The sequence below is a fragment of the Hippocampus bargibanti genome, linkage group LG19 (genome assembly GCF_051943395.1).
Source record: "Hippocampus bargibanti isolate YZ-2025 linkage group LG19, ASM5194339v1, whole genome shotgun sequence".
NCBI classification, from domain to species: domain Eukaryota; kingdom Metazoa; phylum Chordata; class Actinopteri; order Syngnathiformes; family Syngnathidae; genus Hippocampus; species Hippocampus bargibanti.
In genome coordinates, this window is record NC_142752.1 from 9,502,410 (window position 1) to 9,527,279 (window position 24,870).

The 24,870-nt window shown below is 40.9% G+C and overlaps 1 protein-coding gene across 1 annotated transcript in view; it reads left to right on the plus strand.

Moving 5' to 3' along the window:
• lama2 (laminin, alpha 2) overlaps nt 1-24,870 on the plus strand; it is a 111,931-nt gene that overhangs the window by 78,330 nt on the left and 8,731 nt on the right. Inside the window, exons 40-61 of the mRNA XM_089021559.1 lie at nt 1,862-2,024; nt 3,665-3,743; nt 4,585-4,716; nt 5,491-5,607; nt 5,683-5,846; nt 5,921-6,059; nt 7,697-7,799; nt 8,620-8,736; nt 10,499-10,681; nt 12,049-12,203; nt 12,275-12,418; nt 14,020-14,153; nt 15,411-15,570; nt 15,644-15,768; nt 16,976-17,138; nt 17,511-17,655; nt 17,748-17,886; nt 18,109-18,120; nt 18,732-18,852; nt 20,169-20,324; nt 21,296-21,346; nt 24,708-24,859. Of these exons, the coding sequence (XP_088877685.1) occupies nt 1,862-2,024; nt 3,665-3,743; nt 4,585-4,716; nt 5,491-5,607; nt 5,683-5,846; nt 5,921-6,059; nt 7,697-7,799; nt 8,620-8,736; nt 10,499-10,681; nt 12,049-12,203; nt 12,275-12,418; nt 14,020-14,153; nt 15,411-15,570; nt 15,644-15,768; nt 16,976-17,138; nt 17,511-17,655; nt 17,748-17,886; nt 18,109-18,120; nt 18,732-18,852; nt 20,169-20,324; nt 21,296-21,346; nt 24,708-24,859 (2,854 nt within the window). The remainder of the gene's footprint in view (nt 1-1,861; nt 2,025-3,664; nt 3,744-4,584; nt 4,717-5,490; nt 5,608-5,682; nt 5,847-5,920; nt 6,060-7,696; nt 7,800-8,619; nt 8,737-10,498; nt 10,682-12,048; nt 12,204-12,274; nt 12,419-14,019; nt 14,154-15,410; nt 15,571-15,643; nt 15,769-16,975; nt 17,139-17,510; nt 17,656-17,747; nt 17,887-18,108; nt 18,121-18,731; nt 18,853-20,168; nt 20,325-21,295; nt 21,347-24,707; nt 24,860-24,870) is intronic.

Here is a 24,870-nt window from a genome sequence, read left to right on the forward strand (position 1 = left end):
ATTTGAACACTAAACATCACCCCATTTCCTACTTCTACTTTTTGAAAAACAAAGCAAAAAGTGGACTTGAACCTGAAATAACAGCAGGAGTGAGATTTCTGAATGGGTGCATTCAAAGTCCTCACCCCTGTGGTGAATTTGTTAAGATATCGTTTTAATTTTTGTGGTATGAACTTTTTCCTCTCATTAACACACACACACACACACACACACACACACACATAAACACATAGTGAGTGTGTGTATCGAAGTGAAATATAAATACACACCAAAAAATCATTTTGGGTGAATTTGTGAGGACCTCTCTGGAACTTTAACAGATACATATATAGACCCTCTAGATGCCTTTAGAATGAAAAACTTGTGAGGACCGGCCAATAGGTCCTCACTTGTCAAAAATGTCCTCACGACGTATGGTATAAAATCTAGTGGTCCTCACAAGACTAGTCATACAAGCACACACACACACTCCTCTAGATAATACGGTGATGAAATACTGTACACTCACCGCGTGTATACGTGTGTGTTTACCGTGTATCATAATATGATTCCGTGTGCGTTTTAAGTGTTTAATTGGCTTTTAAAAAGTGGCATGTAATTATCCGGCTGTGACATGCCGACTCGGTTTTGCATACGCGTGCGCGCGCATACGCCGCAGCTGTTCATTAGCGCGATGGCTTTGCTTGCATCTCGGCTGTAATCATATCATGTTTACATTTTCAGATGAGAAGAAAGGACCGCGTGGCTGTGACCACGCACACCCACTCCAAAAAAAAAAAAAGTCATTGATGTGAAGTTTCAACTTGCTTTCATCAGATCAACTCGAAAGATGTACTGTTGCTTAATGTCATACAAGGGTGTCAAAGTCATTTTTTGCCGCGGGCCACATTGTAGTTACGGTTTCCTCTTGGGGGCCGTTATGAATTTGGGGAAGCCTTTCGATTGGTTCATCCCCTCCATGTAGTACATACGGAGCGCACAAAAAATTGATGAATGACTACTTGCACGTTAGTCGAGTGGTTAACACTCACAGTGCAGAGTTCGACGGTTTGCATCCCACTCTGGTTTCCCTGTGTGGATGCATGTTCTCACCGGGCCCGCGTGGGTTTTCTCCGGGTCTTCCGGTTTCCTCCCATATTCCAAAAACATGCATGGCCGGCAGATTGAACACTTCTAAATTGTCCCTAGGTATGAGTGTGAGAGTGACTGTCGTATGTCTTTGTGTGCCCTGGATAGGCTCCAGCACCCCCCTCGACCCTAATGAGGAATAAGCGGTACGGAAAATGGATGGATGGACTATTTTACATATTTAAAGTAAAAAATCGTAACTGTTATTGTGGTTTACATGTGACAATTTGAAATTTTGGTTCAGACTTTAGCAACTGTTATGGAATTTCACAAGTTTAATAAGCCTTTGCATAACATCATGTGGCGGGCCACATTTGGCCCCGGGCCTTGACTTTGACACCAGTACCGTAATGGATGACTCGCACGTGTGTGCATTATTTGATAGATCCAAGTCATTCTTTTTGAACATAACAGGGGCAAAATTATGCTTCATTATCATCTGAATTTTTTGATGGTTTCAATCAATCCTCACTGAGTGGGTTTATCACCAATCACGTTTGCATATAAAAGACTTTGATTCCACAAAAGAAATGAAAATTCTCAAATAGCTGTTCGAGTTTTATCTTTTTGATCAAATTTTGCATTACCACATTCACTTTCTGCATGCTTCATTTTGCAGGGTGACCATCTGCCCACATCAGATGGTGCTTTCTTATTTTTCCATTGTGTCCGAAGCTTATAGCATAAAAGTTTCTTCTTCATCCGTAGTAATATTTGTCATCTCGGTGTCCAGACCTCCAGTCCAAAGCTGACGAGTTGAACCGGATGCTGGCGCGCAAAGACGGAACGCCGGAAAAAAGTTTGAAGGAAATGAAGGAGGAGATTCAGGCCATGTTAGCTGAGATGAGGAAACGACACCTGGGAGGGAAACGCATCATCGCTGAGGAAGAGATGGAGTAAGATTGCACACACAATAGACAGTATATTCATTTGTGACTTACTATAACACATTTTTTTCTTACATTGAGACGCTAGAGCTAACCCAAAATATAAATGCATTTCCTGGTCTTGCAAGTGATTTGCTGCTACTGCTGCAATGAAAAAAACGAACAAAAAGATGGCCGTTCTCCGTATTCCGGGCCAATATACCGTGACTTTAAAGGACAACCGACATCACTTTTTTGTTTCCTAACTGACATCAGAAAATAGTTTTATAGCATCTAAAATGCCCAAAACACGCAGTATGATATTTTTAGTCAAATGCAAACCACCAATAAAAATGACTTAAAGTGTCTAACAACTACTTCAATTTGAAACCGGAAGTGGCCAGTTTCAGAAGGTCCCGCCCCCTTGTTCGTGGTGTCATGCCAAGATGTCTTGCCTTGCTCGAGATTCAAAACAATGGTTTCAGATTCGGAAAAGATGCTTTCTTGTTACTCATCCAGTTATAAATATGATTCAAATAGTTCTGAAGAGGAAAGCATACATGTTTGCAATCGATTAAATAATTTGTTCCGGTCATTTTGATGCATCTGGAGAGAAATGTAGTGACAAACTCTTTAGTACTCACAGTACCCAGAAAAGGCAGAAGATGGCGACAAAGCTCCGTGGAAATTGTCTCCTGGGATGTTTTGTAAGCGAACATCAAATACACTGTAGAAGTCTTGGTGCAACACACAACGATTCACCATTGCGTTATTTATGTGTTTTCCTTCTAATTTCGCCATCAACACGAAGTTTTCAGACCAAACAATGTAAAGCAAAATGCATTGAGGTGATGCAAGGTATGTCCTTTCTCGGTTAGGAGCGTTCCTTCAGTGACGTAGGGTGAGGACTCGTCACCAACTCATAAACAAGACTTCCTGAATATTCAACACGAGTCTTAAAACATAAAATATAGCTATATGCGGTGGAATCGTTGTAAAATACGCTCTGTCGACGTCGTCGTTTACAAATTATGGACACAACTTGTCCGGAGACGTCGGTTGTCCTTTAAGGCTCTTAACTCAAGGCACGTTCTCCCTACCACCGTTTAATATCGCTTCCGTTTGCAATCAGTATCAAACCTGCGAAATAAACTAAATAAGGAGGATTGACTGTTTGCACATCATTCAAGTGAGCGCATCCTGCATTGCGACATCGCACTCGGACAAAGCCGCGACATTGTGCTGATGAAAGTCTTTCTGGCGTTTTTTTCGATCCATAATCTACTCTCTTCCCTCCGCCTGTTCTCCTCTCTCGCTTTATCTCTTGAGCGCATTAAATGTTGACGAGATCGATAAGTTAATTAAAACTATGGCTTCGGGCGTGGGGGGCATAAAGATGCCAGGATACGAGAAGAGAGAGCTGAACGACGGAAAGACTAAAAGATGGACACAGTATCGGTAAAATAGCACTGGTAGAAAAACGAGCAGAAGATAAATCGCCCTTCACACACTTGTGTTTGAAATTGAACCCTGCACATAGTTCGACCCAAACAGACGATGAAATGTATTTCTACAAATGCCGGAAAACGTGGCTGCAAATATTTTTCGCAAACATGATAGTCACTGTCAAATAATATATAAAATAAGTGTGATGCCCTCGCTGCTCCCAGTTTAGCAGAAGAGCTGTTCCAGAAGGTGAAGAGGATGTTCGGTAATCCTCACCAGGCGACAGAAGACCTAAAAGCAGAGGTACCCACAAACCTTGTGATTCAATGATATTTATTTATTTATTTATTTATTTATTTATTTATTTATTTATTTATAATACATTTAATTTCTAAACGTCTTTCAAAACTCTTTAGGTCACTTTACAGTCACAAGTTTTTCTCTGGGTGAGCAGCGGCAGCCACACGCGAGTTAGTTACTTAGTTGGTTAGTTGGTTAGTTGGTTGGGTAGTTTGTTAAGCAGTGAGGTAGTTAGTTGGATAGTTAGTTGTTTTTTTAATGTATATTTATTTGTGTATTTATTTTTGTTTATTTGTTGTGTTCTGTTTATGTATTTATTTGTTTGTTCGTTTATATTTATTTGTTTATCTAGTTATCTATTTAAGTTTATTTCTATTTATTGAATTAGTTGGTTCGTTAGTTGTTTTGTTTATTTATATTCATTTGTGTTTATTTCTTATTTATGTATTTCTTTATTTGTTATTTAGTTTTTTGTTTTTAGTTTATATCTATTTGTGTATGTATTTATTTGTGTATATACTTTTGTTTATTTTTTATTGTATTTGTATGTCTTTATTTATATGGTTAGTTGTTTGGTTTTTGTTTGCTTGTTTTGTTTGTTTATTTATATTCGTTTGTGTATATTTTTTTGTATTTATTTATTTATCAAATTATTTAGTTGGTTAGTTGTTTGTATATTTTTTGTTTGTTTTGTTTGTATATTTTTTATTTGTTTTGTATTTTTATTTTTGTTAGTTTATTTATTGTTGTGTTTGTTTGTTTGTTTGATTTGATATTTAGATTCATTTGTGTATTTATTTGTTTATCTATTTATTTAGTTATTTATTCATTTATTCCTTTGTAGATAAAAAACAAGCTGTCAGACCACGAGGGAAAACTTCAAGAGGCTCAAGAACTTCTTCACTCCGCTCGAGAGAAGACCGTGCAAGCTGGCTTGCTGGCTGGACAAAACCAAGCCAACCTCACATTTTTGGAGGTATGTGGTTCTTGAAAATTTGTTCCACGGGAGGCAGTGTGACCGCCAAAATTTGCTTGGCGGTTTGCAACGTCAATGACACTCCGATTGCCTACAAATGCTTCTTCTTCGGAGTGCTGATTGGAAGCAAATTGTGCTCACACAGTGAGGTAGCCACCAATCTCATCAAAATAATTCACCGACAGATTGGCGACATATACAATGGAAAAGAATGTGGAATGCAAAAAGTAGTCTGATTTTATATTTACTTTGTCCTCACTTTATTGAAAAAAATGACCTTGTGAAATACTTCAAAGAAATAATTGCATTTAATTCATCCAATCTCCGCCTCTAAGTAAAGGAGGTCTCCACATTATTGTTGCCAAGGGTACTTAATAAAGAACTCTTTTTTTAGGGGAGGTGGGGTGGCTTGTAAAATATTGTTAGGCGTCGATATTTATATTTTATCACTCAAGTATTGAAAATTGGATGTGCAAAACACTGTGATGACAAATTGAGCGATGCGACCCTCTTTGCTCACCACCGTGCACCCGCATTTTATTAAAAAAATAATTGTAGTTTGCCATATATAATGTACCGTTCTAGTGTTACTGTTCCACTAGGGACCTCAATGGAATCGGCTTTTGCTTGACGGCAAATGGTACAATTAACCGCTGTCCATTTGCCGCCTTTCATTCAACATAATGACAACATTTGCATTGAAGCAACCATTTTTGGGGCGGGTTCGTACATTTGTGACTGAAGCTCATCATTACTTTGGTCTGTTTTCAAAAGGCGAGGCATACCGCAGTCCTCGGGGTGAAACTAGAAGCACAAAAGGTCATCGGGGAAGCCGAAAACCTCCTGGATGACGCCAACCAGCTTTCAGACAATATCAATAAAGAATTGGAGGTATGACAACGAAAGGGCGAGACGAGTGCCACGTCGCGCGGTATCTCACTCTTGAGTATCACGTGACGCTCGCAGGATGCGGAGGATATGAGGAACGAACTCGGTCCTCTCAGCGACCGGCTGGATGACAAAGTCCGTCACCTGACCGATGGTTTGAGTGGCGGCGGCCTGGCCCATCGCGTGCATGCCGCCGAGGATCACGCCCAACAGCTAAACGAGTCGGCCGCCATTCTGGATGGGTAAACATCAGTCACAATGCAGGATTTTACACTGGAAAAAATGAAATAAAACATGACATTGATTCTTTTTACAGGATCTTAGCCGAAGCCAAAAACCTCTCCTTCAATGCAACGGCTGCCTTTAAAGCTTACACAAACATTAAAGCAAATGTGGAAGAGGCAGAGAAAGAGGCAAAGGTGGCAAAGCAGACTGCGTCGGAAGCCCTGAACATGGTAAAAAATTGTTCCGGTATTGGATTTTCTTGCGGAGGCGGGTGTGGATAAAGTGCTGGTCAGACCTCTGGTAATTTTTTTTCACTTCCACGAATGGGCAGAATTTGCCTTTTGTCCATGATAGCGCTTTGTGCCAGCTTCAGCTGTTGTTAAAGGACAACCGACGTCTCCAGACAAGTTGTGTCCCAAATTTGTAAAATGGCTTCAAATGACTTCTACTGAGCGTATTTTACAAAGATTCCACCGCATATAGCTATATTTTACGTTTTAAGACTTGCGCTGAATATTCAGGAAGTCTTGTTTTTGAGTTGGTGATGAGTCCGTACGTGACATCACTGAAGGACCGCCCCTGGCCGTAAGAAAAGACTCATTGTGGCGGTCCTTCCATCACGTCAATGTATTTTGCTGTATTTGTTTGGTCTGGGGACCTCGTGTTGCACCCAAAAGCCGCCAGAAGGCCAGAAGTGGGCGTCCAAGCGCCATATAAGGAATTTATCAGCCTGTGGAAACGGAGGTGGCCACAGGAGGTCGCCATTTTGTGCCTCTTTTTTGGGTGAGAGATTTCTCCCCAATGTTGCCTCAAAATGGCACAAATACATTCTTTAATAGATTGCAAACATGTATGCTTTCCTCTTCAGAACTATTTGAATCATATTCATAACTGGATGTGTAACAAGAAAGCATATTGTCTGAATCTGAAGCCATTGTTTCGATTCACTAGCAATGCAAGACGTCTTGGCGTGACGTCACGAACTGGGGGCGGGACTTTCTGAAAATGCCCAATTCACAGCTCAATTTTTTTGCAGATTTTGGACACTTTAAGTCATTTTTATTGGTGTTTTGCATTTGACTAAAAATATCATACTGCGTGTTTTGGGTATTTTAAATGCTATGAAACGTTTTTCTGATGTCAGTTAAAAAAACAACAAAGTCACGGCGTTTGTCCTTTAAAGCGCTACATAAACCAAGATGTATGTATTGCATTGTATTTTCGACAGCTGCCATCATTTCAAGCTCATATAACTGCAGCCCCATCTAATTTAGGAATTAATTCTTTTTTTTCTGATAAAGAAGAAAGTCGAAAGTTTCTTACGCTGCATTGAATATTTATGTAGTCCTAAAACTCAATATTATGTGGGTCCTGGAAGTCAAGTGACAATGACAAAAACCCTGGCACTGGAGTGTACACATGTCTGGCAGTGAATGAGTTAAGTATAATGCTTTCGTACCTGGTGAAGAAATTACTCACATTACCCCATTTTTGTTGACCCGCCCGCTGGATGATGAGTCCACTGGGTTCAATTTATATTCAATTTGTCTTTTTTTCCCTTTTCTTTCCGTTGGTGTTAATTGCTCCCGGCCAATAAGTAGCATAGGACAAAGGAGTAAAAAAAAACTGAAATATTATAGGGCAGAGGTGTGGAAATGTTGTAAAAAGAGGTCCTTCTGCCATTTAAACACCTTTTTTTTTGTGAGAATGTCATTTAGCGATGCAAAGTGGTCAATCTGCCAGCCAAAAAGGTGATATGCAAATGACTTCACCTTTGTGTGCCAGGTGAAAGCTATTTAATTCCCAAATCCTGAAACGTTCTTTGTCGCTGATTTTTTTTCTATTTTATTGCTGTGCGTATGTGCAGGCTTTAGGCTCGGAGATCCCCATGAAGGAGGAAGCTCAAGGTGCCCTTCAGAAGAGTCTCAAGCTGCTCAACCAGGCTAAGCAGCTCCATAATGATGTCAAAGGTATTGTGTGCATGTATTCGACAATTTTAGGAAGAAATTGAGCGTTTTCCCTCTTCGTTGAGCATATTAACTCATTCGCCGAATTGATTCGGGAATTGAAAAGTGTGACGTAGAGTGCCATTCCCAAATGTGTTCGGGTTTTGGTTTTTCTTGCTTGGGTGCCGATAAAGCGATGGTCAGACCTCTGACAGTGTTTCTCCCTTCCATGAGAGGGGAGCATTTGCCTTTTGTCCATGTTAGCGCTTTGTTACAGCTTCAGCTGTTGTTAAAGCGCTATATAAATCAATGTTATTTTCTATTTTGGACAGCCGCCCTCATTTCAAGCTCATATAACTCCAGACCCATATAACTTAAGAATTAACTATTTTTTTTCTGATGAAAGAAAAGAGTCTACGGTTTGTAACGCTGTATTGAATGTTTGTGTCGTCCTAAAACTCATTATTCTGTGGGTCCTGCAATTCAAGTGAAAATGACAAAAACCCTGGCACCCAAGTGGACACATTTTAGCACATCATCTGGCAGTGAATGAGTTAATCAGTGGCAGTTAAAATGACTACTGGCACAACCATTCAGTGTCGGGTCATTGTTTGTTTCAGCCAGTCAGGTTTATTTCATCTTGTCATGTATTACTCATGGTTTTGTTTGCTACTTTGGACCTTTCTGTTCTGATGACTTTGTTGTTTGAGATTTTTCTTCCAGCTGACTTTATTTAATACAATTTGTCACCCTGATCCTTCCTCCTGCCTGCATTTTTGGGTTCCCATTTTGGAGAACCATTTGAACTATGTTGCAATCCAAAATATGACTTTTTTGATTGCAGACAACGCCGCCAGTGTGTCCGGATTGAAGGGCAGAGTAAAATCCGCAAGAGACAGAACGAAAGACCTCCTCAGAGCCATCAATGGAACCGCGACAACACTCGACACCATGCCCAACGGTATGACTGCACAAATACACTGCGAGCGAACGAGAGAGAGCATGCACACGTGAGTTGAAGTGACAGTAAAATCAATGGGCCGCACGAATGGAGCTCAGATGCTCCTCTAAGCTCAACTTGACACAAGTTCAGAGGTTACCCGTTCGATATGACAGTCCGATAAAACTGCCAGAAGGCTTTCAAACTACAAACGCGCTGTTTTGAGTATTTTCGGGTTCAGATCACTCCGAATGAATCTAAAATGATCACGTTTTTCCCCCTGTACATTAAAAGTAATACTAACACATAATATACATATGTGTATATACACTTTAAAAAACATGGACCCTCGCATTGTGAATAGCACAGCCTTATATCGAGTCAATACAGTTCCATATATCAAAGACGCTTTTAATTATGTATCTTTATACTTTGCACTATGTACAGTTCTTTTTAAGAAACTTTTTTTGCAGTTGTACATTTCATACTTTGTTTTATCTTTTGACCCCCTCCCCACTCCCATCCCTTTCAATTTTGCTGCTGTAGATTGCAAATTTGCTGCAGATTGCACATTTCCCCATTGTGGGACTATTTGTGGGACTATTAAAGGCTATCAAACAGCACAGATTATATATATATTTTTGGCCCGTGGACTTTTAAAACAGAGCTCCCCAACCCCGAGGCCGCGTGGGTCATTTGGTACCGGACCGCGCAGGAAGAATAAATAATTTACATAATTTCCATTTTATTTATTATCTGAGTCCGAACTATGTTTTATTTTGAAAAATGAAAAATTACCAGATTACATCCGTCTATGATTTACTCTTGACGCATTTCAAAACGCTTGTCTAGGTCATGTGAGTGTTATTATATTTAAAAGAAAGAAAAAAACAGTTTCCATGCCTGTCGTATCATTTCATTTTGTTGCATTTATCCGCCAGTCCCTGAAAATATTGTCTGACATAAAACTGGTCCGTGGCACAAAAAAGGTTGGGGACCACTGTTTTAAGAAATTCAAAATGTCTGCATTGAGAATTCACATTAAATCTAAAATGTTGTCAAATGGAACTGTAATTTTTTGCATCCATTGGTTCCTTGTCATTTTATTAAAAAAAAAATAGCTTAAAAAAATACTTTAAATAAAAATGCATGCCCGATTGTCCTATTTGAAAAAAGCTTGACATGTACCATATTTTCCGGTGTATAAGGTATACCCAAAAGCCTTCCTCAAAAGATGACCGTGTCCCTTTTACGTAGGTGCGCCTTATATGTGAAGTCATATTTAGCCACAACAGTTCTCGCAACTACTGTCAGCAGCCACCGCCACCAGCCACCAGCCACCATTTGCCATCATGCGTAACCCCAGCCTCAATTGTAGTGCCTTATAATGTGGTGTACCTTATATTTGGAAAACTTTATATATTTATATATTATATTTCGAAAAGGTTTTTCATTCATTCATTGAAGGTGCGCCTTATCGTCCAGTGCACTTTATCTATGGAAAAGGTTTGAAAATACACCATTTATTGGGGGTGCGGCGTATACACTGGAAAATACGGTATTTATTATTTGGTATAATTTAACCCTTTCAGGGACTGTGTTTGTGACAGTGGATGGCTTTTCGTGTTGTCTGGTTACATGCATGCATGAATGGTTTGATCTTTTGAAGGTCAATGATACATCACCCTTTTTTTATGAAGGAAATCAAACGCAAACATGGACTTGGTGTCTTTTTTTTTATCCCCTGTGTGGATTGTAAATATCAAACATTACCGTCCGGCAGATACGGCCGCCAAGTTGATCGCAACGAAGGCGATCGCTGCTGAGGCTAACGCTACGGCCATCGACGTCCTGGAGCGACTCGCAGCCTTGAACCTACAGGTCAATGACATACAGAAGAACTTCAGTCAGTTGGCCCACGCGGTCCGCCACGCCAATAAGATGATCCAGGACCCGGAAAAAAACAGTAAGGATCTTTCATAGTTAACGGTAAATGAAGATCAGTGAAACTGAAACTGCTCTAAAATGAGTATGGTCTTGTATTTTATTTATTTATGTATTTTTTTCATGAGCTCACTCAATTATTAGTATTCAAAGAAAGCTTGATATTACGAGAGCCATGTTCATTCTAGAGCACAATACAAAATGTATATTGCGATGATGCTATACAAAGATATGATTATGCACTTGTAGTAAATTATTAATCATTTATAATAATAATCATAATAATTGTGTGATTTTTTTCCCCTCTTTGTTTGTCTTTTACCCCCACAGCTATAAGTATGTATATCTATTTTTCTTCATTACAATTGCTCCCCAACTTACGAACCAGATACGTTAGGAACGGTTAGTCTTACTGGTAGTATAGGCCCGTTATATATATATCCCTATTGTCCAGACATGGCGGTGCCGGACACTGCTATTATAGGTCCTTGCTCTCAGGTTCTCCGTTAAATCAATGACTGAGAGCTTACACAGACGTTAGGAACTGTTGTTCGTAAGTTGAATTTGTTCGTAAGTTGCTTCAGTGTTATATTTGGTATGGAATGTATGTTTAAGGCTTATATCCATATTTTAAGGTCTATATAAGTATTTTTAAGGCTTCCATAAGTATCCTGTATTGGTTTGTAATGAAAAAAACATTTAATAAAATATATGTTCTATACAGATATGTAGATGTACAACTCGAGATAATACTACATATGTATGAGAGCTCTTACAGAACAGAAAAAGGCACAATCTATTTACAGCATCTCTGTCCAAACATTTTTTTACATACCCGCAAAAATGTTCATATGTACCGTTCATAACTCAAATGTTCGTAAGTAGGGGAGCATTTGTATAAGGCCTTATGGTGCCGCAATACCCTGTTGCATTTGCCTTTTTTTTTTTGGAGTTGAACAAGAGTATTGGCGCACCATCCGTTCTTTGTCTTGATGTCTTTTCGAGCTATCATGTGACACTATCTGCTGCTAATCGTGGCCGTCGTGCCTCTCAGCTCAGTTCCAGCATGAGCTCTAAACGCACTGCAAAGCATGGAACTCTATTCATTTGGCCTTCCCCCGGTGTCTCGTTCAAATAAATAGTCTAGACAAGCTTGTCTTTGAATGCTGAGCTGAGCTACACTAATTGATTGGCTCTTACCTTTTCCTCCCTTTGCCTCTCTTGCTCTTTATCTATCTCGTCTGCTTTCTCCGTTAAATCAATGACTGAGTGATTCAGCTGCTTTCGGTATTCCCGCCACCCGCTTTTGGTTCACGCACCGCCTCGCTCAGCAGTAAAAGTTTTGCATGCGATGACGTCGCTGATTCTGCAATCCGTCTCTTTAATCAGTCCACGCAGCCGGCGCTAAAGTGAAGGATTTAGAGGACGAAACTGAAAGACTCCTAGAGAAGCTGAAGCCTATCAAAAAGCTGGAGGACAATTTGAGACGAAATATCTCCCAGATCAAGGAACTGATAAACCAAGCCAGGAAACAAGCCAACTCTGTAAGAAACACGGAATAACCTTTCATGAAACCGAACACGGAATAGATGTGATTCTCTTTCTTTCTTGTTAGATCAAAGTGTCAGTGTCGTCGGGTGGCGACTGTCTTCGGAGTTACCGCCCTGACATTAGGAAGGGCAGGTACAACACCATCATTCTACACGTCAAAACCACCACGCCCTATAATTTACTCTTCTACCTCGGTTCTGCCAAATATGTGAGTATATACGGTTTGATAATCATAAAGGTGGTGCGATGAAGTACACAAAATCCTACAAAGCTGAATATTCCCTCAAATGTTGCTTGTTAAGGCTGAAAATTTAAGTTGCAGACAACTCAATGATCCATCTGAATATATCGAATGAATAACAAAAAGTTACAACTCACTTTATGTCAAGCATCACTTGATAGGATAGGATAAGCCTTTATTGGTCTCGCAGTGAAGAAATTTACATTTCACAGCAGCAAAGTGAGGAAAGGAAAGGAAAGGAAAGGAAGAAGTACGAAAACAAAATACAAGACCTGCTGTAAAGACAGCCACTCTCACGGCGCCATCTTGAAGTCAAAACAACAAGTTGACACAACACAAAACAGACTGACAGTCATTAAATCTTATAATACAATATAATACATCCTAATTTAATTAGCGCTTTCACAACAGCTACAGCTGTAACAAAGCGCTTCACATAATAGTCAACACAAAGCAAAATAATAAACACAACAGGAACATAAAAACGTGGACAGTTTTGCAATCTTAAGGACTATCCCCGTGTAGTCTATGATGTTTGGGTACAAGACAAACACATTATTATATGAATCAGTTCTAGATGAAAGCAAAGAGGACAGAAGCCTCCTTTTCACCAGTGGATCAAAGACATCATGGTGGGACGTGCATGTCTGCTACAAGCTAAATGTTGAAAGCAAACACAAAGCTGTAGCATCCCTTGACGAAAAGAGATCACACGCATCTACTGTCCAACGTAAATCCGCTTCAGTTCCAAGCCGCGACAGTTCCACACACGTATCGGCGCTCTGTGCTGACGCTCCTTTCTTCTCTGTACTGCTGTCAAAGTCAACATCGAATGAGCACTCCACATTGTCCATATAAAAAATGCATTTAGTCTTGAGTCTTGTATGTGTTTTGTGTGTGTGTGTGTGCGTGTGCGTGTGTGTGTGTGTGTGTGTGTGTGTGTGTGTGTGTGTGTGTGTGTGTGTGTGTGTGTGTGTGTGTAAAAAGTCCTCATAAGTGAAAGATTCCCCATGAACAACAGGAATGCCACATGTGCACACGCATCTCTAACATTTCACTAACAGTGTGTAATGCCGGCTGAACAGCTCTGTGATCTGGGCTAATGAAGACTGGCTGTTCCTCAGAGGGCTTAGGGGGGTGGAGGGACGACAAAGATAAAAGCATTTGAATGTGCGTCTTGCGTCCTCAAATTTGACTCCCTAATCATCTTTAGCTACGCATAATGCTATATGAATAAGAATGCAGAGTGAATATTATTCTTCAGCAGCATTGAGATGAGTGCAGATGCACCAAAGCCTCTTATACCCATTTTTTGTGGCTCATCCATACTAATAATAATAATAATAATAAAAAAACAAAATAAATGAAAATACAAAACGGAGGAAATCGGCTTAAAGCAACTTTGCTGACTCAAGCTCTGCATTGAAGTCATTAACTCTGGAGAGTTTACTTGAATGTTTTGGTTCTATTTCACGCCACGTTGAGAGTTATTTGGGGTGTGTGTGGAGGGCTTTGTATCTGTTAATTGCAGTATAGTGATGGCCTGCTTGTCCGACTATGTGTTAAAGGTTGATTTCTTGGCCCTGGAGATGCGCAAAGGCAAGGTGTCCTTTCTTTGGGACGTTGGTTCAGGTGTGGGACGAGTGGAGTATCCCCATCTCACTATCAACGACGGGAATTGGCACAGAATCGAAGCTTCCCGGTAAGAGTTTTGCGATTACTGGTGTTAAAGCCATAAGAAAATGTTGGTTAAATTGTAGATTTTTTGTTATTGTTCACAATTGTATAATTAGATTTTTGAAAAGGTGCAATAGGTTTGATTTAATCGATTGCAAACATGTATGATTTCCTCTTCAGAACTATTTGAATCATATTCATAACTGGCTGTGTAACAAGAAAGCATCTTCTCCGAATCTGAAGCCATTGTTTTGATTCACGAGCAAGGCAAGATGTCCAATTCGCAGCTCCATTTTTTTTTGCAGATTTAGCACACTTTAAGTCATTTTTATAGGTGTTTTGCATTTGACTAAAAATATCAGCCTGCATGTTTTGGGCATTTTCGATGCTATAAAAAGTTTTTTCTGATGTCAGTTAGGAATCAAAAAAATGGCGTCAGTTGTCCTTTAAGTAAAACAGCACTAAAATGAAACCTATTGCACCTTTTTAAAATCTAATGCACTCGTGAACAATAACACAAATCTATAATTTAACCAAAATTTCCTTATGGCTCGAACAATTGGTATTTGGATTATTTTCTTTTGATATTTATTTTGCAGCAGTACAAACAGCGTCATTACTCCTTTTTCTGCATATGCAAATTAGATGCAAGGCAGCGATGCAGAAGACATCAAAAGACATAAGCAACCAATTACTCCTCATGTTCGACTTTTGTCGCATGTGTCAGAAAACGGGATCATTAAATGTGGGTTTTAGATCAAGGAGAAAACACAGGCATGTGTTTTTTAAAGAGCTCGGCAGCATGAAATACGGATAAGACACGTTCACATACTCAAAAGTTAAAACGAGACACGTGATAATCAGGATGAAAAAATAGTTCCGCAGTCACATTTCAAAGATGCACACGAATGTAAATATCTGCATTTTTTTTCTTCAATTTATTGGTGTAACGGAATGAAATGTTGGATTTTCCAGTTCAAATCCGATATATCGGGTCATCTCATTCAGTTTGCAACATTCTTTTGTGAGTGGCTTTCCATTTCCCAACTGTTGGGCACAATGAAACAACAAATTCAAGATGGCAGATCAATTTCACCATACATCTCGGAGGTCCCTGCCTGCTGCAAAACTGTCTCGGCGCTCACTTTCTCTCATTCATCTTTTCCTCGCTGCCGGTTCATAAAAGCTGATTTCATGTGACGTACCGCACGTGGTCGTAAACGCCCTCCAGGAAATGAGCGGCAGCAAATAAAATGACCTCCTTATTTCTCTCTGTCTGCAGTAACGGATTGAACGGCACCATTTTAGTGTACCCTCTCGAAGGTCCGAGGGCCGGTGCCGTGCCGATTCCAAACAGCGCAAACTCGCCGGTGACCTACACCATCCTGGATGTGGACCAGAACGCATACCTGTTTGTGGGCGGGATACTCGGCACCATCAAGGTAACTTGGCGCCATTTGGCCCGACTCCAAATTCCTTAGCGTTGTCATCCATGTCCATCCTTTTCCATTTTAGAAAGCGGATGCCGTGAGGACGACGACGTTCACGGGCTGCATGGGGGAAACCTTCTTGGATGGTAAACCCATTGGACTTTGGAACTACAGGGACAGGCAGGGAGACTGCAAAGGATGCGTCGTCAGGTATGCGTGGACAACAGATATCAATACAGTGATCCCTCCTCATACGAACGCTTCAGCTCACGAACATTAAATTCGCGAGCATGTAGTCTCGGCTGATGAACTAGTTTTGGGCGGACGAACCAAACCACACGGTGCCACAGTGGCTGGCGAACTAGTTTTCGTCACCGCCTTTCTTTGAGTGCGGACATGGTTTGTTATCGAGTGTAGCACTTTTGCTATTATGGGACCGAAAAAGACCCCACCACAGGCTAGTGTTCAGCCAAAGAGAACACAAAAGAAAATTACGGTCGAGCAAAAGAAGGAGATCATTGAAAAACACGAACAAGGTGTGCGTTTGTGTGACTTAACGTCCCAGTACCAGTATGCTAAGTCGACCATTGCTACGTATGGCTAAGGGTGTTTCTGTGGTGTCTAAGCAACGGTCTCTGGCAATAGAAGAGGTTGAAAAACTTCTGTTGATGTGGATTAACGAATAGCAGCTATTCAGGGGACAGTGTGAGTGAGAGTATTATCGGCGAGAAAGCACGGCAACTTCACTCGGGTATCATAAAGAGGCAACTACATCAACGAGCATCACAAAGGTAAATAAAACCACTTTATAATACTGTACAGTTTATTTCTTTAATTACAACCCAATAGCACATTTATTATACATAAAATAAGGTATATTTTGTGTAGTTTTAAGGCTTATTTAGTAGAAAATTATGTTTTATGGGGACCTGGTAACAAATTATTCTCATTTACATTGTTTCTTATGGGAAATAAATGTTCGGAAGTTGTCCGAGCTTGTCGCCTTACACACACTTTCTGGGAACCAATTAAGTTCGTGAGCTGAGGTATCACTGTACGCTGTGTTGCTATTTTGATGATGCATATCCAGGAAAATAACCACATTGAAAATGTTTAAAATGGCTATTTATCCAACTACCTACCTATCTACAAACAAAAAAAACTGGACACTTGTAAATATGGGTTGTTGCAATATATCTAAATGCATTTCTTGATTCTGCACTATGTACAGTCTTGTTTATAGAACGGTTTTTGCACATCTACATTTGCACAGTATACAGTTGACATTTTTATTTTGTTATGCTTAAAATGGCTATTTATCCAACTATCTACCTATCTAGGTAGATATCTAGCCATCTATCTAGCTAGCTATCCATTTAGCTAGCTAGCTATCTATTCATTGCGGGGTTTTTTTTAGCCCCCAGGCGTCAAACGGCGAAGGGACGGTCCAGCTGGATGGAGAAGGTTACGCCGCAGTCGCACGACCCACAAGATGGAACCCGAATGTTTCCAGTGTTACATTCAAGTTCCGAACATTCGCCTCTGATGCACTCCTCATGTATCTGGCGACTGACGATATGGTAAGTGGGGGCCGTTATGAATTTGGGGATGCCATTAGAATGTTCAATCCCCTCCACATGTCTATACATATAGAGTGCACAACAAATTAATGAATAACTAGTTTTGTAAATTAAAGTTAAAAATAATGTTATTGTGGCTTTCATGGGACAATTTTGGGTTGAACTTTAGCAAGCAACATGAAATTTCACAAGTTTGATTTGCTTTCGCGGGCCGAATAAAATGATGTGGCGGGCCAGAATTGGCCCCCGGGTCTTGACTTTGACACCTGTGTTCAGAATCAGAAAGCCTTTAATAGTATAGTTGTTAGTGTTCTACCCTATGACACATCTATACCAAAATGGATCGTGCTTCCACTTTTTGCTCCCTTCCAGAAAGACTTTATGTCCTTGGAGCTCGCTGGGGGTAAGGTGAAGATGAACTTCGATCTGGGCTCAGGAGTCGGCAGCGTCGTCTCAGCTCACCGTCAAAATGACGGACGCTGGAAATCCCTGACCATGTCCCGTAATAAGAAGCAAGGTAAACAACATCGGCATTTGATAGGTTGTGTATTAAAAGACACACGCCAATTTTCCTGTTTTTGCTCATGCCCTTGTGGACTATTTGTTCAGCCACGGTGACCATCGTGGACATTGACACCAGTGCCGAGGAGAAGATCCGGGCAACATCTCTGGGTACAGCCACTGGGCTGAACCTCAAGCAAAAACAAAGTATTTATTTTGGAGGTCTGCCTACCATTGGGAACTACAGGTGACGAACATTTTTTTGGTTTGGATGCATTTACGATGGTTTTGATGGAGAAACAGAATGCAGAATTTTGCCAATGGCTGAAATAGATGACTGCAAAGAAGAAAAAAACTGTCATGCCTCAAATTTGTTGAATCTTTCCCATCTAAACCCAAATCTAAACGTATTCCTCATTAGTGACAAATGTGTGCTAATGTGCTTTTGTTTGCTTTATTTTCTGAACAGCATGAAATGCAGGTAAATCGACGCTAGTTCATTTTTGTCATTGTGTGTTACTGTAAATTGTCACTGTAGTGTCACTGTAAATTGTTCTCTGCATGCGGCTGGCCACACTGATGCTGGAGTGCAGTTTAGCCCACAATTTGTGCGTGTTTGTCGGTCCTAAATGGCTGTTACACTTCCACACTGCAGTTATATGAAAAAAACACCTCCTTTTCTGCACATTCACATGGATGTGTCATTTGTCCTTCCGGCAGCAACAATATCCAGTTTGTGACATTTGTCATATTTTGAATTGTTGATAAGAGGATTTTTTTCCCCACAAAATAGGAGACCAAACACCAAATTGTGCAACGTCAGCGGCGAAAAGGTGCAGAAGTTGGCTAAAATATGTTCCCGTCAGCATCAACTTGGCTCCAATCCAAAAACAGTGCATTCGCAGACCTCATGAATCTGATTTTTTTCCATAACAAGGACAAATGCCACATTCGGATTATACTCACTGTGATATCAGGTCGACACCGATCATACGAAACCAAAGCGTTCAAGGGTCCGATAATGAAGACATGATCCTATTACACCAGACTTTTTAGAGATTGGAAAGTCTGATGATTGTAATATCTTTCTAGGCCAGAGGTCATGCTGAAGCGTTATGTCGGCTGCCTCCGGGAGATTGAAGTATCCCGAACTCCGTATAATCTCCTCAGTAGCTCTGATTATACCGGGGTTACCAAAGGATGTAATGTAGAGGTAAGATTGCTCACTTGGCCTTGGAAAAAACAGATTGTGTCTGAAGTATCACGAACGGGGCTCCTCATGTGATGTTGGATATGGCATCATTGGATTGGATTAGCCATTATTAGTCTCGCAGTGGAGAAATTTACCTTTCACAGCGGCAAAGTTATGAAAGGAAGAGTAAAGGAAAGAAAGAAATAGAAAAACAAAATACAGGAACTACTGTAAAGGCAGCCACTCTCGTAGCCCATCTTGAAGTCAAAACAAAGATAAAAAAACAAAATAATGTGACACAACACAAAAGCCAGACAGTCATTCAATCTTAAGCACTTTCTGCACCCTCTTTGTTGTATGAAGCAGTCCTAGATGAAAGAGGAGATGATCAAAGCTTCCTTTTCACCAGTGGATCAGGGATGTCATGGTGGAATGTGCACATCTACTACAAGCTAAATGATGAAAGCAAACATGAAACGGTAGCATCCATTGAAGAAAATAGATTGTCTCATATCTCCTGTTGTAAATCCGTAAATCCGCTTCAATTCCAAGCCGCAACAGTTCCACATACGCATCGGCGCTCTGTGCTGACGCTCCTTTCTTCTCATCGCGGGCTCATTGCCCATTACAGGTGCAAAAAAAAGCACAATGCCCCTTAAACTGTCCACCCATCTGTTACCTGTTGCTAAATTGCACCAACATTCCTCCCAATCAAAAACAGTGCTGGCATATTTGAGCTCCTGAAAAGGCGCAACCACTTAGCACAGTGTCCTCCTTAACGAATGTTGTGGCATAAAATGCTGACAAATAATCCGTATCCTATCCAGATGACACACAACAACACTAAATAACAAAAGAAAACACAAAAACAACAAAAAAAGCAAGACTTGTGAGAACACTTGCAGACGACTGCCTACTCAGGCGCCATCTTGGATTTGCTCATGTCACTTATTAGGAGAAAGAATAAAAAGAGTCCAAATGTAGGCCATCAAGTTGCATCATCATCAAGTGTAACTTTGATCCCCAAATTCAAACGCAAATGTCCTTCAAATGCACTTCACTGACTCCACAATGGAGTCCCCCCCCCGCGAGTCATTCAAAGCATCCATCGGGGTTTCTATTCACTAATGTAATTTATTTATACACCCAAGCTGTACAAAAGAAGTTGAAAGGCCACCCTTGTGTACTTTACATTAGAGAGGCGGTGGCGGCAGTATTCATTCCATTCTCCTCAGGTGTTATTCCTTGTCTCGAGATTATCTACATAAGCTTTTATGGCCGTGCATGCATCTTAAAAAGTCAAACATTTGTCTGATGCGCATCGCATTGTCTCCTAGAACTTATACACAGTCAGCTTCTCCAAGCCGGGTTATGTGGAGTTGGCTGGGTTCTCCATGGCAGTCGGCACTGAAATCAATCTGTCGTTCAGCACCCGGGTGGACACTGGGACCCTTCTTTTAGCCGTGGGTGGACCGCCGCTCATCAACCAACAGGTTAGCAGTCCTTTTTTTGATTCAATCACTTTATTGATCCGTTCCGTGCAGCCCACAACCATAACATGTTTTATGTGAAGGTAATCATCATGATATTTTTTAATGAATGGACATACAGTGATACCTCGGCTTTAGCTCATGAACTTTTCGTTTTACGAACATTAAATTTGCGAGAATATAATCTTAGCATACGAACTAGTTTTCGGTGGACGAACCAAACCACACAGCGCCACTGTGGCTGGCGGACTAGTTTTCCACACTCACTTTGAGTGCAGATGTGGCTTGCTATCAAGTGGAGTACATTTGCTATTATGGGACCGAAAAAGACTCCACCACAGGCTAGTGTTAAGCCGGAGAGGACACAAAAAAAAATTACGGTCGAGCAGAAGAAGGAGATCATTGAAAAACACGAACAAGGTGTGCGTTTGTGTGACTTAACGTCCCAGTACCAGTATGCTAAGTCGACCATTGCTACGTGTGGCTGAGGGTGTTTCTGTGGTGTCTAAGCAACGGTCTCTGGTAATAGAAGATGTTGAAAAACTTCTTTTGATTTGGATTAATGAAAAGCAGCTCGCAGGAGACAGTGTGAGTGAGGGTATTATCGCCGAGAAAGCACGGCAACTTCACTCGTATATCATCACAAGGGTAAATAAAACGACTTTATTATACTGTTCAGTTTATTTATTTAATTACAATCAATCCTAAAGCATATTTATTAGACATAAAATAATGTATACTTTGTGTAGTTTTAAGGCTTAGAAGAAAATTATGTTTTATGGGGACCTGGGAACGGATTATTCTCATTTTTAATGGTTTCTTATGCGAAATACATTTTCGGCAGACAAACTTTTCGCCTTACACACACTTTCTGGGAACCAATTAAGTTCGTAAGCCGAGGTATCCCTGTATTTGGTGAAAATGTGTCAAAATGCAACGCTAGTTGAAAACATCAGCATTCCTATCCACCGCAGGTCCGTAACAAGAATGTCGTATTTAAGAGGAAACGCAGACAATCAGCAGAGGTGAGTCTATTGCAAACGTGGCCCAAGTGGATTTTAATGGGATTTGCATTTGCTGGCAAATGGACCAGTTTTCTGGGACATGAGTTAGATTGACATGGATGCCCATAAACATGCGCACACAGATATGTACCTAGACACACAAACACACACACACTACCTATTACACTAAGTGTGTGGCTTCACCATCATTCCGAACTCGGGTGTCGACAGTGCTCATTATGCTGCATATGCACGGACATGAATGCACACCTATCATAATGTTATTTCTGCTCTAAATTATTTTATTTTCGCACACATGCATTCAGATGCAGCATAACAATAATGTGTTGTGGGAAACAATAAGACGATTTTAATGTGGAGGTATTATGTGTCCTGAAAGTGATCAATAAAATATCGTAAAGATGATGGGGAGGGGGATTGAGAGGTCATTGGGGATTTATTTTTCACCCCCTGTAAAACATCTGTAATAGGATACTGTGCATTATAACTGTTTTTTAAAATGTATTCTCTTGTATTTTTTAAGGGTAATCTATTAGTGCCACTTGTCAGTACACAAATGCCACTATGAACATTGCGTGTGTGTATGATTTTTAACTGAATGCAACGTTTGTGTGTGTGGGTGCCCGTGAGGACAAAAGGTTGCCTCCGGTTTATCCATCATTACTGGTTGTCGGGCGCATGAATCTATTTTTACTAACGACGCTGGAAGGGATGGTGTGCGCCTGTGGAAAGGTGCAACGAGGTTAAAAACACCATCAACTCAACTTGGCCCTGACTAATGGATGTCTGAGAGCGGGACAGAATGGTGGCGGCGGAGGAAAGAGAACAAGAAACAAAGACGTGCAGGCGATTTGGAGGTCAAAGTGAGGCATTTGAAGGGCAAAATCATTTGAAGAGAAAATGAGAGCTTCATGTTAGTTACAACCAAGGATGCGTAAATGGATAGATGGATTAGCCTTTATTAATCTCACAGTGGATGAATTCACATTTCACAGCAGCATAGTAATGAAAGGAAAAGAAGAAGTAGAAAAACAAAATACAGAAGCTGCTGCAAAGGCAGCAAAAAAAGCAGGCAGGAGGGAGGAGCAGGGGGTATTTGACAAATTGTATTAACGTCAGCAGGAACACAATCCAAAACATCGTCATCAGAACAGAAAAGTCCAAAGTATCAAACAAAACCAGGAGTAAAAATATGACAACATGAAACAAAGGTGACAAGGTGAGAAAAACAATGACCCGGCACTGAACGGTAATGCCGGGAGTCCTTTTAACTGCCACTGATTAAAACGACCAACACCTGTGCAACGGCAGGCGGGGTCCTACAGTGCCACCCATTGGTCGCCAACCGGAACGTGACAACAACAAAAAAACTAAATAACAAATAATGTGACACAACACAAAAGACAGACAGTCATTCAATCTTAATTTAATCTTAGATGGCTATCTAGCTATTTAGCTAGTTAGCGACTGTATCTATTAGCTATATAGCTAGCTAGCTATAAGCTATATATTCACTATGTATTAGCTATCTATTCGCTAGGTATTAGCTATCTATTCGCTAGCTATTAGCTGTCTATTCGCGAGCTAGATAGACAGCTATGTATTTCAGTTACTTCCGGGTTGAGGCAACGCTTGCGCGTGTGGCTGCCGCTGCTCACCCACAGAAAAAAAACTTATCCTGTGACTGTAAAATGACCTGGACCTGGTGATAAATGAAGTGTGAATTATGATATATATATATAAATGAAATTATTATTATTATTTATTATTATTATTATTATTAAGCACTTACTGCACCCACTTTGTTGCATGAAGCAGTTCTAGATGAAATAGGAATGGATCGAAGCGTCCTTTTCACCAGCGGATCAGAGATGTCATGGTGATATGTACACGTCTGCTACAAGCTAAATGTTGATAGCAAACACAAAGCTGTAGCATCCATTATCGAAAATAGATTGTCTCCAATCTCCTGTCCTGCTTAATTCCGCTTCAATTCCAAGCCGCGACAGTTCCACAAACGCATCGGTGCTCGGCGTTTATGCTCCATTCCGACTTTTCCACTGAACAGGAGGTGGCCAGAGAGGAAAATGAAGTATTTTTGAAAAAGGATGTGCCAAATTGAGTCATCAAGGTGATTGGAAAGTTTCAAATTTGAAAAGCAAAGAGTGTGCCTTCTTTCCTGTCAACATGGTCAGTGGGCAAATTTTATCAAGCGTGTCACCGTTTGATTTCATGCTTGTTTTGCGTGTACGTGTCCACCGCCCATTGGCACAAATGTATCAATTCAGGTGCGGCAGTGTGAGTCTGGAATGCGTGTGCTCGCGCGCACATGCGCCGGCAGCACATAGAGAGGCATGTTGTAGCTACATCTCGGTCCAATTTGTCCCCCGACCTCAAATTGAAATTCCATTTTCAAGTGGTAAATTGTCTCCCACTTCGCCCTGTGGCACACAGTGAATTAAAATTCAAATGAGCCTGACCTTGCGTCGTTGCTCTCTCCCACCTTCCTGTCTCTCTCCCGTTCCCTCATCTCTCCGTCTCTCCCTTGCTGTTCTGCTCTCTGCCCTCTCATCTCGTCGCCCTATTATCCTCTCCTCAACGTTCCTCTCATCTCTTATCTTTTCCTCTGCTCTTTCTCCACTCCTCTGCCACCGTTCCCCCTCTTCCTTTTTTATGGACCCACACTTGTCCACCACCACCCCCTTTTTTCTCCTCTTGCTCAAGTTTGTGCATTATTATTGTCAAACTTGCCTTTTTTATGTACTAAAGTTACTCGCTGAAAAAAAATTGTTATGAAACACCCTCAGGTGTTATCTTGAATATATACGAGATAGGTAGGAGGGTAGGTAGATAGATAGATAGATAGATAGATGTTTTATTCCTTCAACATCCGTAATATTGACTCCCTTCCTACTTTCATATCCAGCCTCAAAAGCCTGTCTGAAGGAAGTCGCTGGAAAAGGTGGTGTGCAGGGTGCGGAGGGTCCAGTAGGATTTTCCGCGCCATTGTTTTGATTCTTGCAGTGTGCAAGTCGTCGAGAGTGGATAGAACGGTGCCAAGGATGTCTTACACTGCCTGAACTGTCCGTTGAAGTCAGATTTTGTCCATTTTTGTGGCGGACCGAACCAAACCAAGATGGAAGAACACAGGATGGATTCGATGTCTGCCGTGTAAAAATGTTGTTGCACCTCCTGTGGCAAGCCATGCTTCTTCATTTTTAGAATGCAATGGCTGGCGAGTGCAAGCAATCATAAACCAAAGGCCTTTTTTGGTGTTGTTGATATGGCTCCGTTTCATCTTCCTATCTGACGTCCTATCCTATGAAATCCAATTCATCCTCTCTCTCTCGCTCTCGCTCAGCCCTTCTTCTCTGTGATGCTGAACAAAGGCTCCCTGGAAGTGTTGGTGTACACGGGCAGCCACAGTGTGCGTCGAGTCATCAGGCGGCCCGATCAGGGCATCTTGAGTGACGGCAGAGAGCACTCGCTGCGCATCGAGAAGTTACCTGGCAGGTTAGTGAGTC